The sequence below is a fragment of the Miniopterus schreibersii genome (genome assembly GCF_964146895.1).
Source record: "Miniopterus schreibersii genome assembly, chromosome: 11".
Classification (NCBI taxonomy): domain Eukaryota; kingdom Metazoa; phylum Chordata; class Mammalia; order Chiroptera; family Miniopteridae; genus Miniopterus; species Miniopterus schreibersii.
In genome coordinates, this window is record NC_138111.1 from 9,819,124 (window position 1) to 9,835,538 (window position 16,415).

Genomic DNA, 16,415 nt, shown 5'->3' on the forward strand with positions numbered 1-16,415 from the left:
TAGGATTGAAATTGTATCTAAATTCTGAGCACACTGCTTGCCTAGGGCAGCAGTAGACCTTTTCTTCAAATTTAAATTAGCTGAAGGCTGGTTGTCCTACATATAAAAATGTGTTTTTAATGTCCTGATCGAACACAGGCCATCCAATTAGGTGAATTATCTGAGGTGCTTGCTTTTTATCTACTGACATTTATGATTAGAAAGCCCAAGAGCAGTTAAATTTCATTAATGGCATCACTTTGTCCATTATTACAAAAATTGTCTGTTTCCTGCCACCCAAAGAAACTACATTTCTTCTTATCTCATACTTAAATTTGAACATATCTATTCAAGGAATGATTCTGCAAAATAAGGGTTAGGTTTCTGAAACCCGAGGTACAAATCCCTTCTGCCACATTCTCCAAAGATGATCCCTATGAGGACAGTTACTTCTGTCTCTAGGTTATAAAAAAAAAATTTCTGAGTAAAGATGCTAGAAGAGCATTCATTTACTGGATGAAATCCCGCATAGACCTAAGTATTTATCAAGAATCAAGATGTCTGTATCCTTAAGTTATTATATATAATCCTTTTTCTTAGAATCTTCTGCTGACTCTCAACTTCTCCTGGAAAAATGAGCCATTCCCACCATATGGGGATGAACCCTGTGGACCACAACAGTACCGTGCCGCCGCCTCACCATCACGCGGCCACTTCGGCCTCCCACCTGCACGGGGGGGCGGACAGCAGCATGATGATGATGGTGAGTGCCGGGGGGAGGCCGCCGGGCCCCTCGCACACACTTGGGTCATGGAAATCATTGAATTTTAAGGCTGGAAGGTTGTCACCTAAAGTTTAGTTTACCAATGATGAGGAGAAAGTAAGGCAGACCCAGGGAAGTCAAGTGATTTTCCCAAGATCCTATAGCAAGTTAATCACAGAGCCACCCACCCCAGAAACTATTTCCAGGGTCCTTTCTTCTGCATTCCTTTCTTTCAAAATTGACTCTCTTCTGAATTAAGTTCTGGTGTTTATGTTTTGTGTAGAAAAGAGAAGACAAAAGTAGATGGGGGGACAAAGGAGAGCACTTGTGGAGGATGCCTGTGTAATAATGCTAACATGAGGGAGAAAGCCTCCCACTGCAGTGAATATTATCCAGACCTGCAACTTTTAAGTGTTCTAAGTTTGTTTACTTCGAAGTCTCATTTAGAATCTCCAATCATCTAATTGACTTGTTTTGGTTTTCTGACAGCAAATGACCTTCTACTTTGGCTTTAAGAATGTGGAATTATTGTTTTCTGGCTTGGTGATCAATACAGCTGGAGGTAAGCCATCAGGTGTTTGTAGGTGACAGTCATGTGAGAAACTGACAAAGAATCTGGAAACCCAGCATCTCTTTCTGTTGTATTACTGAATCATTCTGGTTATGATCCATAACCATGTTGCTTCCTAGTAAGGATACACAAGGCTTACTTTAGAGTTTCTGAAAAACTAATTTAGATACCAGAGAGGAGCCTTTTGCATTCCAGCTCCTTTCATCCTTTCCAGGTGTTTGGTAAGTTGTTGGTCGTGCACATAAGACTATAGTCAAAGAAAAATGACTTCAGAAGCACTTTATCTATAAATACCACAAGATAACTCTAGGTTAAAAGCTATTGACCTAGTGCATTGCTGCCATTTTACAGATAAATTAAGCTTCAAATAATGAAATGCTTAGCCTTAAATCACATAGAATTAGTAGATCAGAGCTAGGACACGGGCCGGACCTTCTAGACCTGCCTAGTCCAGTGTTCTTGCTAGTATACCAACTGTGCTCTATATCATTTCCGATTCATGGCATGGCCCATCTTAGTGTCAGTCCTAGATTTTAGGTAACTAATCACCCCTTTCTTTGTGTCTACAATGTTGAGTTGGTGTGCCTTACGTTCAAATGACACAAGCTGAATAGTCAGTTGGACTGCTTTAGGTGCAGTTAGTTATATCTTTGGAACAAAATCAATTTGTTCTGGGAAGGAGGGGAGTATTTAATTGAGGTAGTGTGTTAAATCAGAAGTTTGAATACAGTCCTAGCATTACCAATGCTTCCCATTGTGAAAGAATTGAAATGCCAATTCAAGAAATAGAGTCAGCACTTACAAATAAGTTGTTTTACTCCCTGTTTGCATAATGTATTCAGAAACTGAGAGTAGCACCTTTTCTTTGTGGTCTTTCTAGCATGGATAGCACACCAGCTAATGATCTTGCAAAGTTTGACAGTACCACCACCTTTTCTCTCCCTACCTAGAAATGGCTGGAGCTTTTGTGGGAGTGTTTTTACTAGCAATGTTCTATGAAGGGCTCAAGATAGCCCGAGAGAGCCTGCTGCGCAAGTCACAAGTCAGCATTCGCTACAATTCCATGCCCGTCCCAGGACCAAATGGAACCATCCTTATGGAGACACACAAAACTGTTGGGTAAGAAGATTGAACCAGATCCAGATAGAAGTTCTGGAGAGCTGGGCTAGCTAAGCAGCAAAGCAACTATTTTATTTGCAGCAGCCCCATTCTTGAGTTAGTGATTCTATTTGACCTTGATCAAAACTGTCCTTGGAGGCTTGTGGTTGTGGGTCATGAGCAGGCCAAAGGAGGAATGATAGGAACCCTTCTGCAAACATGAGTGTTTGTTCTGAATTGTATGTATCAGTCACTTGGGAAGAAGGTAAGGAATCCATATTGTAAAATATTTGCCTACATAATAAACAAGGAAAGAAATTCAGGTGAAAGTATAGAAGGATGGCAGAACCCATGTGATTCCTTTTGCTAAAAAGTTGTACCTACCCAGCACTAGTCTCAGTTTGCTTATAATGACTGTACAAATGTCTATATTCCATCTAAGAAAGTATTTGGATGACTATTGGTTTTTCTCACAGATTGACAAATGATTTTTGAGACTTATACTTAATAGAAGTATAGGTCTGAAAAGTGAATTGGAGTTCATGCAGTCCTATAGACCAATATCCTGCTCTTGAGTAAGCACAGCATTATTTATTTCCACTGTACTGATGAGCTTGTGGCGCCAAAACAGATTGTGACTTACCTAAGGTGACAGAACTAGTAAGTGACAGAGGGATAAAATAGCCAGTTCTCCTGATCCCTCATTAAGTACTTTCTACTATACCACCCAACCCTCAATTCTACTGCCATTTCTTTAGAATGTGAACTTTGCAAAGGTGGAAGCCTGAAAATGCTCAGGCAAATAAGCAGGGGAGGGTTTAGGCTTTCCTTTTAGGATCCAAGGTGGAGGTAAATCGGGATTAGGCCTCCTTCCTCTCCCAGCTTTCAAAGAGGGTTCCTCCTGCTGACATATAACCATAACTAGCCATTGCTTATAAACCTGACCACCCTGTCATGTTTCATTTCCAGGGACCAATATACAACATACATACATAAAAGTACCATGAGCCACCAGGGTGGCTGTGAGGGAGTCCAGTTCAAGTTCTCATGACAACAGTTCCCCCTTTCTCCTGATGTGCAGAGCTGCCTCAACACTCCCAGGGGTCTTTGATTGTTGTTTCCCTATTTATTCTCCAGGCAACAGATGCTGAGCTTTCCTCACCTCCTGCAGACAGTGCTGCATATCATCCAGGTGGTCATCAGCTACTTCCTCATGCTCATCTTCATGACCTACAATGGGTACCTGTGCATTGCTGTGGCAGCGGGGGCCGGCACAGGGTACTTCCTCTTCAGCTGGAAGAAGGCAGTGGTAGTGGACATCACAGAGCATTGCCATTAATGTCAGACTTCATGGTGTGTGGCCTTATTGATTGCAGTGGGAAGCAGTTCAAGACTGGAAGACATAATGCCTACTTGTATCTTCCCTTCTTGCTCCTTAGCTCCTTACACACACACCTGCTCAACAGAGGTTTAGCTTGCAGTCTGAGCTAATGCGGTAACCCCCGACTGTTCTCTTTCCTGCGCTGAGATTCCCGTTTCTCTTGAGGTGAAGCCACCCATGAGATGTCTTCTCCTCTACCATTTTTTTAGATCCAAGTTATATGTTCTTGTCTAATCTGGGCAGCTTGCTCTTCAATGGCTTGATCTCTTGCTTTCTTTTTTAGTCTTCTGTTTTTATGTTTAACAGACAATCTGTGAATTTGGTGGGTTTTTCCTGGGTCAGTGGTGGGAAGGGATTAACTTCAGCTAGGATTCATGGCAGCTGAGGGAAATTCTTGCCCAACTAAACCCAGAACCCAAACTTAACATTAAAAAATAAATTCCAGTCTTTGAACTCAATGAGTAGGAAGTACATTGTGCCTTTCCCTAGGTGTGATGTGTTGCACTGAAATTTTTGTAGTGGGCGGAGAGTGGTTTGAGACTAAATACAGGTCTAGAGCTCGCAGAAGTATGCATTCTTGGGTGGCTGATTCATCTATTGGGTTCCCACTTAACATTTTGATTAGAATGAACTTGTCAATCAAAAAAAGATGACAATCAGTTTGAGGAAATAGAAATAGATATTTTAAAATAAAACCAATTGACATTTTACTTTGACTTGGTACCTTGGTTTGTCACAACTGAATGAGGCAAAAAAGTTTGAATCCTTATCTCCCATTACTGTTTTTATGTGTCTGCCTCTAAACCAGTGGTTTTCAAACTTTAGCATGCACTACATCACCTCAAGGGCTTGTTAAAAACACTAGTTGTGGGCCTCAGCCCAGAGCCAAAACTTGGCATTTCTAGAAGTTCCCAGGTGATGCTCCTGCTGATGGTCAGGGGGCCAAACTTTGAGAATCTCTGCTTTAAGCCTGGTGGGGTGAGCATGGAAATTTGAATTACTCACTGGTAGGTGGTATGTCAGGGCTTCAGTCATGTGCTAAGTGCTGCTGGTCAATACTTAATCATTCCACAAACACTTACGCAGCTCTGACTGTGTATGTGTGCCCAAGCACGCATGCACGAGGGCTGCAGCCAAAGTAACTTTCATCAGCATGTATGAAATCACCAGTCCTTATTTTTAAAGATCTTGGAAATAGCTTGAAGATTGAGAAAGAACCTTTGATCTGCAGTGTCAATTAGCCAATCACAGGCCAGAAGGACAAAAGTATAGCCCTATCTTTGGAGAGGCTTAGGGTGTGTTTTGCTGATGGCCAGATATTCCTTAGGCTCCCCCCATCCATGCCCATACCAGGCAGATCATCCTCTACGTGACCATCTTTGTTACTCTCGGGGGCTTAATTAGATCACAAGAGGCCAAAACCTCTTTTCTCAATGAAGAATCACATTGGATTTTTATCTATTCAGTTGTTAGTCTATGCTGCAGCTTTGTTCCCAGTCCAAACTACCTCTATAAAGTGACTCTTCTATGCTGGTCTGTTAAATCCTGCCCTCCTTGGTGCTAGGCTCCAGTTGTGCCTCAGGGCAGAAGAGACAGAGCACAGCTATCCTGTTGGCCTCTGTTGTGGTTTTGAAGTTTGAACATTCTCTGTGGGTACAGTTAACTATTGGAGTGAGGAAGGTGTACTTCCATGGCTTTGAACCAAGAGAGGGTTGTGAGCCTACTGAATTGATGAATGGAGCCTTAGGTACTTAAAACCTAAGAACCTAAGTTTTGTGCTTTTCTCTCATTCCAACCCCTTATAGTGCTGATACATAGCAGGAGCAGAGTGAACGACAGGTACTGACAGAGTCCAACATTAAAGTGTAAATAGCCTGTTATTGTCTCAGAAGCCAAGGAATAATAAAGTAAAAAGAACGTTTAGTAGTGACCCTGGTGCTCTCTAGAAATCTTGGAATGAGCTGCTGTAATACCCTTTTAGGAACAGGACCTTATTATTAAGGTAAGAAAATCAAGGCCAGTTAAGACAAAGTGCGATGAATTTGAAACTCCCAGAGAGAAACATCAATTTGGGATAGGTCTTCAGGTGGTCAAGACAGTCTCCTGAAAAACCTGAATTCCAGCAATTCTTAGACTAGGTTGCCAAAGCAAGCTAGTGAAAGAGAAAAAATAAAAGCTTAAATCCCTTCTTTCTTGAGCTCTTGGGTTGTGATAATGTAATGGTCTCGCTGACTCTCATTTCTGTGTCCCTGTTCATTTGGAATATAGTTCCTGACTTCTTTGTTCCTTTTGGATCCAAATTTCTTTTCCTCCCTCCCTGTGCAAATCTATTAGAAGCATGTATCCCCATTTCTTCGGCACCCTTTTTGCTCTCCATTTCCCTCTTCTCTCTCTCATAGCTAGAAGATAACGTCTTTTATCCCATATGTCTAGTTTATTAAATCTCCCTGGCCCTCCTGATGCAGTGGACATTACTATGCAGTGGATGTAGATACCAGCCAGAAGTTGTAAAACTTGGTAGAGACCTTAAGCACGTTTCAAGGAGCAAGTGTCCCACTGGAATTTCTGTAAGGTTGGGTAGAGGGCTACCTGGTACCATCTGCAATTATAGAATCTTAATTGCTCTCTCCAGTCTATGCTGGAGCAACACTCAGCTCCTCAGTGCCCACAAACAGGGAATCCCGTGTCCACCAGGGAATGAGAGATTAAGGTTTGTCACTACTCCTATGGTAGGGTTGTCTGGAATTCCCTTTCAGGCTGTGGGGCACTAGTCTTGAATTCTAGCCACAAAGGGTTAGGAGCTGGAAGGGGAGGGGGCAGGGGGTACACTTTCATGTCATTTAATTTTGATCCTGCCCTCTCCAGCTGCTTCTTTCAGAAGATTCATCTAAAAATACAAAGTCTGCATTTGATATAATGCCTTAATCACTGGGTCCACAGTTAATGTTGACTGTTTTAGATTGTAAGCTCCTGGAGAGCAGTATTGCTACAGTAGGAATGTTTTAACAGTGTCATGTACAAAAGAACAAAATAAATATTTTGATTTTGTGATTCTATGCGTGTCTTTTCCCCAGAGTGGTATCGGAACATGTGGTCTCTCATTGTGCACATAGAGTCTTGGCCATCACCATCAGTTTCTAAGAGGTCAGTCTTTAGGTGGCATGGTCCCCTTATGTTTTCATACCATTTTCCTGCTCTACTTGCATGGGTGACAGGCTCTGCATGAAGCTGCAAATATCTCAGTACACTAGGGATTCCTGAATTTAAAAGCTAACTTGCATCATAATCCCATCCCTATATTTATGCTGTCAGGCAAGAGGTCCTGAGTTGGGCCTCTCACAACTTCACTGCTGAGCCTTGAGATGAGCATTGGCCCTGCCCGTCCCTTTGGGAATGTCAGAATGCTGGTGTTATTTGCCCTTCATACTGGCCCCCAGGTGGCCACCTTGCCATTCACCACCACTTCTAGTCTTTTCCATGGTATAGTATGAGGAGCCTGGACTTTGGAGTCAAGCGTACGTGGGTTTGGATCCTGGCTCCACCACTTACTAGAAATGTGACCTTCAGCAAGTTCTTTTAATAATCCCTAAGCCTTAAGTTTTCTCAATTATAAAGTGGCAATAATAGTATGTATTTGAATGAGGAGCAATATGTTTAAAGCTCCAAAATATAATAAATAGGCATCTAAGCCAGAGTAAGTATAAAATTTTTTATTCTATTTCCTGTCAACTTCCACCAAAATATCTCCATAAGGGCAGGGATTTTATTGTCTGTCTACTTTGTTCACTGTTGTATCACTAGTTCCTAGAAAAAGCCTGGCACCTTGGAGGAATTCAGTAAATATTTTTTATTGTTGTATGAGCTTGGAATTGAACCACACAGAAAGAATAGCCAGTTCAGTTAAGTCACAGACCTGCCTAAGGAGCTCACCACGTGAAACTACTAAGACAGACAGTAATAGCAACAACTTCTACAGCAGCCCTTTTAGATATGTACTATCTCCATGATATGGTAAGGAGAGCGGCTCACAAAATTTAAGTCATTAGCTCCAGATAACACAGCAAGAAAGTGACTGTGCTGGAATTGCAGCTCGAGGCACTTCACACCACAATCCATGATTTTTAATCCTTTTAATTATGATCCCAAACAAAAGTAGAAGGAATCGTGTTATGCACCCCTCTGCACCTACCACTCAGCTTCAACCAACAATGATAAATCCACGGCCAACCTGATTCCCAGAGTCCATGATCTTAACCCCTTGCTATATGATTAAATAAGTAGAACAGAAAATTTACTCCTTATGAGCTGAAGAGCAGAACTCTGCACATGGGAGTGGTCAGGCAAGCCCTCGTGAGGTCTGCTTTGGTTAACCTCTCCTTTCCCTCCTCACCAGCTGACTGCCCAGCCTTCATGTGAAGCCCCAGAGCATGGAACACAACCTGTGCTCAGGGTGTGTGAGGCCTGATCCAAAGGAAAACCGCATGAGAACTCAATTTGCTAAGTGTATGTGCTTAGTTTGGGGAGGATTTTCCACTAAGCCTTATTACTGCCAAGAGGTTTGGGTCCGAAGGAACAAGTTCATAATGGATCGAGTTTATACCAAATCACTAAATCTAATCCCCACAAGGAGGGCAGGATCTTTGTTGATTTTATTCATTAATGTTACTAAGTGCCTAGAATGGTACCTGGCACACAGTAGGCACTGAATAAATACTTGCTGAATAAATGAGTCAAATGAAAGTCAGTGATGAGGGTGAACTGGAGTGTCCTGTGCTCAAGGTCTTTTAATAAAGATGGAAAGAATGATGTCACCTCTGTATCAACTACCTTTTCAAGTCTGAGGGTTAGCAGTGCTATTAGATTTCATTAAGGATATCTCATACTTTTCCAAAAATATATTTATTTTTAAAAACAAAAATCAGACAAGTTTTACAGAGTCAAATTCTCCAGAGACAAACCAGAGTTTGGATTTCGGCTTCGAGTGAAAGGTAAGCATCAGTAATCTCATGCAGAAGTATTTCTCTCTGCGGGAGGTAAACATTCTGCTTGACTACAAGCTCAAATCCCTGGACCTCGTTTGTACTTCTGCCATCATTTTACACCATTCCAGGGCTCTAGCAAGCAAGATAATCCAACTCTAAAATTCAAAACTTCCAAATTGAGATGAACGATTGTTGGGCTTGGCTTGAGGTTTATAACCAATTCGATCATTAATCACTTGTTCCCGACTCTTGGGGTCACTGCTGAGCCCTATGGCCCCTTCTCCATCACTGCCTCCTACGACATCCACATCTTCCCTTTGTTTCTTACGGGTCTGAAAGTACAAAAGTTTTAGGATTAAGGCAACATTCTTTCCATTAGCAGATATTTATTTGGCACCCATCATGTACTTGGCAAAGGGTAAAGGATAGGTTCTATAGAACAATAAACTGAAATCCTAGGTTTGGATGGTTAGGAATACAGGTTGGGTACAGCAGTCCCCCCTTACCCACGGTTTTGCTTTCTGTGGTTTCAGTTACCCACGGTCAACCAAGGTCCAAAAGTATTAAATGGGAAATTCCAGAAATTCTAGCATCTCCACCTTGTATACACTACCTGCCTTTTAGTCACTTTATAGCTGCCTCCGTGATCAGAATGGCTGTCGCAGTATCGCTGTGATGTATACAAGTCACCCTTATATATAGTAGTCTAACGCGGTCATTCACCTCACTTCATCTCATCACAGTCACTGTATCATCTCACATCGTAAGAAGAGTACAGCACAAGATATTTTGAGAGACCACATTCACATAACTTATTGCAGTATATTACTGTAACTGTCCTACTTATTGTTATTAATTACAAATTAAACTTTATCATAGGTATGCATGTATACGAAAAAACATAGTATATATAAGGTTCAGTACTACCCCCGGTTTCAGACATCCAGTGGGGGTCTTGGAACATATCCCTCACAGAGAAGGGAGGACTACTGTATGATGATTATAGATATAAACCATACCTTCAGGATGTCATCATCTACTGGGGAAACAGGTAAGTAGGCAATTACAACATAGTGTGCTCTAAGCTATGACAGAGGAGCCCACACTGCCAAAGAGACACAGAGAGGTGAGGAGTGAAGGTGCAGAGCAGGAAGCTGCAATTAGGAAGGTAAACAAGGGTTGTCAGACAAGGAGGAGAGAAGGGTGGTTCAGGAAATGTATTATTCAAGATAATAGATGGGAAAATTAAGTGACTGGTAAAACAATAACCACCAGAAGTTAACAGCATGACTGACATCATGAGATTAAATGTAACACAGGAATAGAAGGTTTTGTGCCATCTTATCAAAAGGCTTGGGATTTCATTTGTTTTCAGAGAAAAGGTTTGGCTCTTAAATCACAAGTGAATGCAGAATTCACAAAGTCTATGTCGCAGCTTGACCATTTAAAAAAAGATATCCCATAACTACCACCATGTAACTAAAAATAGATGATGACGATCTTTGAGAGAATGAGCATGTCTTATCTCGACTTCCTTACTAGAAGGGCTCGACTACTCTAATCACTGGAATTGCTTCCACACCTCACCACTTACTGCTGAACTTTTAAATAATCAAATAAGGTATTACTATATATATGTACACACACACACAGGGTAGGGCAAAAGTAGGTTCACAAGAGTACAAGAAATAGTTTATTCATGTATTATTTATTTTTTAAATACAACTTTTTATTGATTTCAAAGAGAGGGGAGAGAGAGCGAAACATCAATGATGAGACCATCGTTTACTGGCTGCCTCCCACACGCCCCTACTGGGGATCAAGCCCGCAACCCAGGCATGTGCCCTGACCGGGAATCAAACTGCGATCTCCTGGCTCACAGGTTGATGCTCAACCACTAAGCAACACTGGCGAGGATCTTGTATTATTTATTATTGTATTATTTTCCATATGAACAGCTGTAAACCTACTTTTGCCCCACCCTGTATATATAGATGAGTATAATAATTCCCTGAGTTACTCTCTAGTTAGTCTACACTACCAATAAGAAACATTAGAAAGTTCTCCCCAAATAACTTGGTGACCACATTTCTAAAAGGGAAAGGATGCTATCATTTTATAAGCCATGAGAAACTCTGAGACTATCCAAATGGAATTAAATCATTTAAAGGGCTTCCCACTGTGAATGACTGCTGATTGTTTCAGAATCCAGAGTCATCAAAATGTAATCAAACTAATTTCAATAACAAATGTAATACCAGTTTTCTTCTGGTTTCATTTTAGTTCAGGGCAAAACTATCCCTCCCACCTAAGTTTCTCTAAAACAACCCAGACCCACTGGATACTGCCTTTAGTAGAAAGATTAACTCAGCAGTGAGCTGACTCCACAGAGTCAAAGTTCAGTAAGCTAGCTAGCACTTTATGGCTCAGAGGAACTAAAGTCTCTAGGATGAGGAAATGGGAAAAGAAAAATCCAAGTTATCTGTCTTAAGAAGAAGCACATACAGGCTGGGAGCCCCCTGTGATACAGATCAGAGAAAGTCAAAGGCAGAGGAAGTATCTGAGAACAATGGGCCGAGGATCAGCGTAACTATCATGCCATTATCACCCCGAACACAATCACTAATAATTCCTTAGAGTAACCTTATACCCAGAAATAAGATTTTAGGTGTTGAAAAATAGCAGCATATACAATACACAGTAAAGCCACCGTGTTCATGGATATGTACAAGATGTAGTGTCCTCTGCCACATAGTATAAAACAGCTACTAGGACAGCAAATGAAAATAGACTTGTATTGAGCATCTCGGCTGGGCCTGGTACTGCAGGGGACAGATGCTGAGAAGAACATACTCGTTCCTGCCTCCAAGGAGCATACGGACTAGTGGAGGGAAAAAGAAAAACAGACAATTACAACAGTGACAGTACCTAAGAGGGGTCAGCTCAGGAGGAAGAGGCTGAACCTAACCCAGCTGGGGTAGAAAATCAAGAAAGACTTCTGGAAGGAGCTGAGTCAAAAGGTGAATAGGAGTCAGCCGGCAAGAAAGGCAAAGGGCACCTCGGGGAAAGGGAACAGAGTGCGCAGAGGTACTGAGAGTACACGTAAAGATAACTGGGCAGTGAAAGATAAAGTGGAGAGATGAGCAAGGGCACTGTATGCCATCCTAAGGAGTCTGGACTTTATTCTGAAGGCCACTGAAGAGTTTAAGTCTTACTAATGCACATCTGATACTGGGGGTAAGGCTACACTTAAAAATACATATTGAGCCTTAGCTGGCTTGGCTCGGTGGTTAGAGCGTTGGCCAGTGGACTAAAGGGTCCTGGTTTCGATTCCAGCCAAGGGCACGTACCTCGGCTGCAGGCTACGGTGCATGTGGGAGGCAACCAATCAATGTCTCTCTCACATGGATGTTTCTCTCTTTCTCTCTCTCCCTCCCTTCCACTCGCTCTGAAGCAGCAATGGAAAAATATCACCAGGTGATATCATCAGGATAAACAAAACAAACCATTGAGCTCTGACTATGTACTAGATCCTGGGAACCCAACGGTGAAGAAGGCACGATTTCTACAATCAAGGTTCCTAACGTAAATGGTTTTACACTAAACAAACAGGTCATTGTAAATTATAATAAATGCTACAAAATCAAAGAATAAAGTGCTTTGAGAGATCCTAATGAGTTGGAGCCAGCATGGATAGGAAGACACACCCAAGCTGACAGGGTCAGAAGAGGCCTCACAGACTGAAGAAGTGACATTTAAACAGAGATATGAAGGGGGTGCACTCCAGGCAGAGGGAAATAATATGTGCAAAGGCCATGAGTGATAAATAATTTTGCACATTCAAGGAAGTGTAAGAAAGCCAGTGTGTCTGGGGTACAGAGGGCAAGGCAACAAGTAGCAGGAAGTAAAAGCCAGGAAGGGCCGGAACATAGAAAATCTTGTAAGGTATAGGAATTGAGATTTTATTTTCAGTGTAGCAAACCACTGAAGAATTTTAAGCAGGGGAATGACTTGATCTTAACATTTTTAAAGATCATTCTAGATACCTGATGGAGAAAGAACTGGAAAGACAAAAATGGAAGTAGAAAGACCACTTAGGATGCTACTGAAATTGTAGAGAGAGATGATGGTTACTTGGATCAGGGTTGTAATAGTGGGGATGAAAAGGTATTGATAGGTTCTAGAATATTCTGGAGGTAGAATCAAAGAGTTTACAGACAGGTTATATATAAAGGGGGAGGGAAAGGGAGAACTCAAGAGTGACCCTTGGCTTGAGCAGATGCATAGATACTGAGAAGAGGAATACTGAGGTGAAACTGGCTTGAGGAAGAAATCAAGAGTTTTTTTGTTTTAACATGTTCAGTGTAGTGAGGTGCATAATGAACCCCGAAGCTATCAGGTCCTAACCCCAGGAACCTGTAAATGTTGTCTTACATGAAAAAAGGATCCCTGCAGATGTGATTAAGGATCTTGAGATGAGGACATTATCCTGGATTATGTGAGTAGGCCCTAAATGCCATCACATGTATCCTTAAAAGGGGGAAAAGGGAGATTTCACAGACAGGAGAGGAGAAGGCAGTGTGATCAGAGATTTGAATGATTCAGCCACAAGTCAAGCAATGCCAGTGACCACCAGAAGCTGGAAGAGTCAGGAACAGGTTCTCCCCTAGAGCCCCTGGAGGGAGCATGGTCCTGCTGACACACTGATTTAGTCCAGTGAGACAGATTTCTGGCCTATAGAACTGTGAAAACATAAATTTCTGTTGTCTTAAACCACGTTTATGGTGATTCGTTACAGCGGCCACAGCAAACTAATACATTAAATTGGAGATACCTGTAAAGCATCTAAATAAGCTGTCGAGTGTCTGGAGTTCAAAAATTAAGTTATTGCTTCAAATATTCCTAAGGGTTTGAAAGTTGTACTCTTACCTCCAAGTCTTTTCGAATGCTTTCAAACTCTTCAATGTCATCAAGCTTCAGCTCCAGGCGGGTTGGTTTTCGTCGCAACATACTGAAATCAACACTAAGGGCTAAACCCAGTGAACTCTTAGCTGTTAAAAAATGGCAGAGAGGAGGAAAAAGTGGAGGGGATAAATCTCAGCTACAAATATAAGATCAATTTGTAAGCATGCACACTAAACTGAATGGCAACACAAGACTCATTTGGATTCACACAAAGACTTCTACGTCTTTAGGTGTCTGAACATAACATTCTTATTATATGATGGAGAGCCACAGCACTGTAATTCCAAAAAACTCTTTCTTCATGAACTTAAAATAGCAAGCTGCCTGTAAGAGAATTCTAGGCAACAGACACTTTAATCGCATGCTCCAGTCACATTCAAAGACATTTTCTAGCTAAAAGAATAATGTTAAGAGATCACATCTTAATTCAGTAGTGTAAGTGGGAGAGTATACAAGCCATTACATTTGATCAACTCTACATGAGAACTGTGAGAGATTTGTGATCACTCCTAAACACTAAAACCAGTTCACTAAATCTCTTGAAAACTCCCTCTAACTCACCAATTCAAAGGGTTATCCTCAGGTCTAAATAGATCCTAAATAGATAGGTCATTCATTAAACAAACACTTCTTGTGCGTCAGCTGAAGAGTTAAAAGGCACAGTCACAGTCTGTGGAGAAAACAAACACGTAAACAGAAACCTGCATAGTGTACAAAGAACATTGACGAGGGTAATGCAATGGCATCACACAGGCCCAGTTCACTCTGGGTGTAAGTGTGGGGTGGACAGGGACACGGAGGACTCCCTGGAGGAGTTGATATCTTCGTTGACTTGTGAAGGGCAGGCAAAGAACGAGGATTAGGGGCATTCTAGGCAAAGAATATAAGGACAAAAAGGGGCTCAAGAGAACACTCCAGGTTGAAAACCCAAGACAATCCTTATGCCAACAAAAAACATTTTTTGGAGAAAAAATAAAACTCCCCAGAGTTTAAAATCTATTGATGGCATCTTTATATTTTCGTTGTGTTTTTTTTTTAAAAATATATCTTTATTGATTTCAGAGAGAGGAAGGGAGAGGGAAAGAGAGATAGAAACATCAATGATGAGTCACTGATGAGCTGCCTCCTGCACGTCCCGACTGGGGATGGAGCCCACAACCCAGGCACGTGCCCTGACCGGGAGTCGAACCACGATCTCCTGGATCCTAGGCTGATGCTCAGCTGCTGAGCCATGCCGGGCTGGGCCATCTTTATATTTTCTATAGCATCCAGTAGGGTGTATCTATAATAATCAGGCAGTAAATGTTTTGTTGAATAAACTGGAGATCCAAATAAAGTGAAATGAATTTTCCATGAGCATTGTGCTTTTCCATGCTCCTTTATTTATAGATATAAATTATTATTACATGTATCTAGGATGTAGCTAGGGACTGTGAAGTACACAAAAAAAGAAATGTTTCCTTCTCCCTCTCATGAAAATTGGGATACAGGTGATATTATCAACACAAAATACTAGCACATCACATTTCAAATTGCTTTGAACTAAATCAGACACAATCTTTATTCCAATGTAGATAAATGGTAGAGGAAGCCAAAGCTCTGAGGAGAAATGCTTAAAAGAAAAACGTTGTTTTGCAGTCTTCACCTTTCTGCACAATGTGAAAAGCTTGCCACTAGGGAGCAGTATAGGGTAATGGGTAAAAGTGCTCGCTCTGGAGGAAAAAGGGCAGAGAGGTTCTAATACATCCACTGCTTAAACAATTAGCTTCACCTTTCACTAGACCTCAAGGTCCATATCGCACTCTGTTATTGTACGGACTGAGTGACGTAACGCAGGCTACCTTCTTGGAACATCACTTGCCACCAGCAAATTCTCAATAACTAACAGCCAGCATTATTGGAACTGTCCTTGTGGAGAGGGGCGGGAAACACTAACATTTTGAGCATCTCCACCCCCAGCATGAGGCAAAAACCTTGCCTATTTCATCTCCCAGGCCCCAGCCCCCAGCCGGACACAGGGCCTTGACCTTGCACAGTTGTTCGCGTGTACCTGACGCCTCACACCCACCATCTCACTCTGCATCGGATACAAAGAGCGGGCTGAAGACAACAAAAGTAGGCCGTGGCTCCTCCGGCGGGGCTTTGTTACTTCGGGGGGGGAAGGGGGGGACCTCTTCGAGCTTCAGTCGCTGCTGCCCAAATTCACCCAGCTCAAAGGGAGCCCCTGCGAGGGAACCTTCCGGCAGCGAGAACGGCTCGCCCGCTGCAGCTCTAGGGCAGCAACCACCGGTCCTGGGCAGAGGTTTCCAGGGCAAGATGGTCCCCGGATCCAGGACAACGTAAAGCCGCTAGGAGAGCCGGGGGGAACGGCCCCGGAAGCCCTGGATTCGCTCCGGAGTTCAGCCCGGAGCCGCGCCACTCGGCGCACCTACCTCTTTCAAGCCAGCGCAGCCCGCTCGCGACACCTCGGCGCCCACCCAGAAGCTGCTGCTACGCCAACTGGACTACACTTCCCAGAATGCCCTGAGGCTCTGTCCTCGCAGAACCTCGACCTGCGCGTATTTCTCCCAGGCTCTCTCAGTCACACCTCCGGACGTGTCCACAATCTTTCCTTCTTTCCTACTACGAGTCCCATCGTGCTCCACGCAGTCCCGGGCGCTGCGTCGCTCTAAGTCC

The 16,415-nt window shown here is 42.5% G+C and overlaps 2 protein-coding genes across 6 annotated transcripts in view; one reads left to right on the forward strand and one right to left on the reverse strand.

The window, feature by feature from the left end:
* The window catches only part of SLC31A1 (solute carrier family 31 member 1), a 29,861-nt gene extending 23,013 nt beyond the window's left edge, over positions 1–6,848 (forward strand). For all 4 annotated transcript variants that reach the window (XM_081150661.1, XM_081150659.1, XM_081150658.1 and 1 more), the window contains 4 exons: positions 580–742; positions 1,232–1,304; positions 2,264–2,432; positions 3,549–6,848. In XM_081150661.1, the coding sequence (XP_081006787.1) occupies positions 614–742; positions 1,232–1,304; positions 2,264–2,432; positions 3,549–3,750 (573 nt within the window). In that variant the 5' untranslated portion in view covers positions 580–613 and the 3' untranslated portion in view covers positions 3,751–6,848. The remainder of the gene's footprint in view (positions 1–579; positions 743–1,231; positions 1,305–2,263; positions 2,433–3,548) is intronic.
* A 1,824-nt stretch (positions 6,849–8,672) lies between these two features.
* On the reverse strand, positions 8,673–16,365 carry CDC26 (cell division cycle 26). Of its 2 annotated transcripts, none has more exons than XM_081152484.1 (4): positions 16,172–16,365; positions 14,301–14,409; positions 13,704–13,825; positions 8,673–9,106 (listed from the first exon to the last, which is right to left on the reverse strand). In XM_081152484.1, exons 3-4 carry the CDS (start codon positions 13,782–13,784, stop codon positions 8,930–8,932), a joined length of 258 nt encoding a protein of 85 aa, XP_081008610.1. In that variant the 5' UTR covers positions 13,785–13,825; positions 14,301–14,409; positions 16,172–16,365; the 3' UTR covers positions 8,673–8,929. The 2 variants fall into 2 exon arrangements, with proteins under 2 accessions (XP_081008610.1, XP_081008611.1); XM_081152485.1 differs by lacking the exon at positions 16,172–16,365 and adding an exon at positions 15,808–16,169.
* Positions 16,366–16,415: the final 50 nt, after the last annotated feature.

Bases quoted from the DNA above. Each gene is read 5' to 3' on its own strand.
- CDC26 (XM_081152484.1), bottom strand. From the start codon at position 13,784: ATGTTGCGACGAAAACCAACCCGCCTGGAGCTGAAGCTTGATGACATT. The intron at 9,107-13,703 runs GTAAGAGTACAA...TTGTACTTTCAG, and splicing joins GCATTCGAAAAGACTTGGAG to ACCCGTAAGAAACAAAGGGA.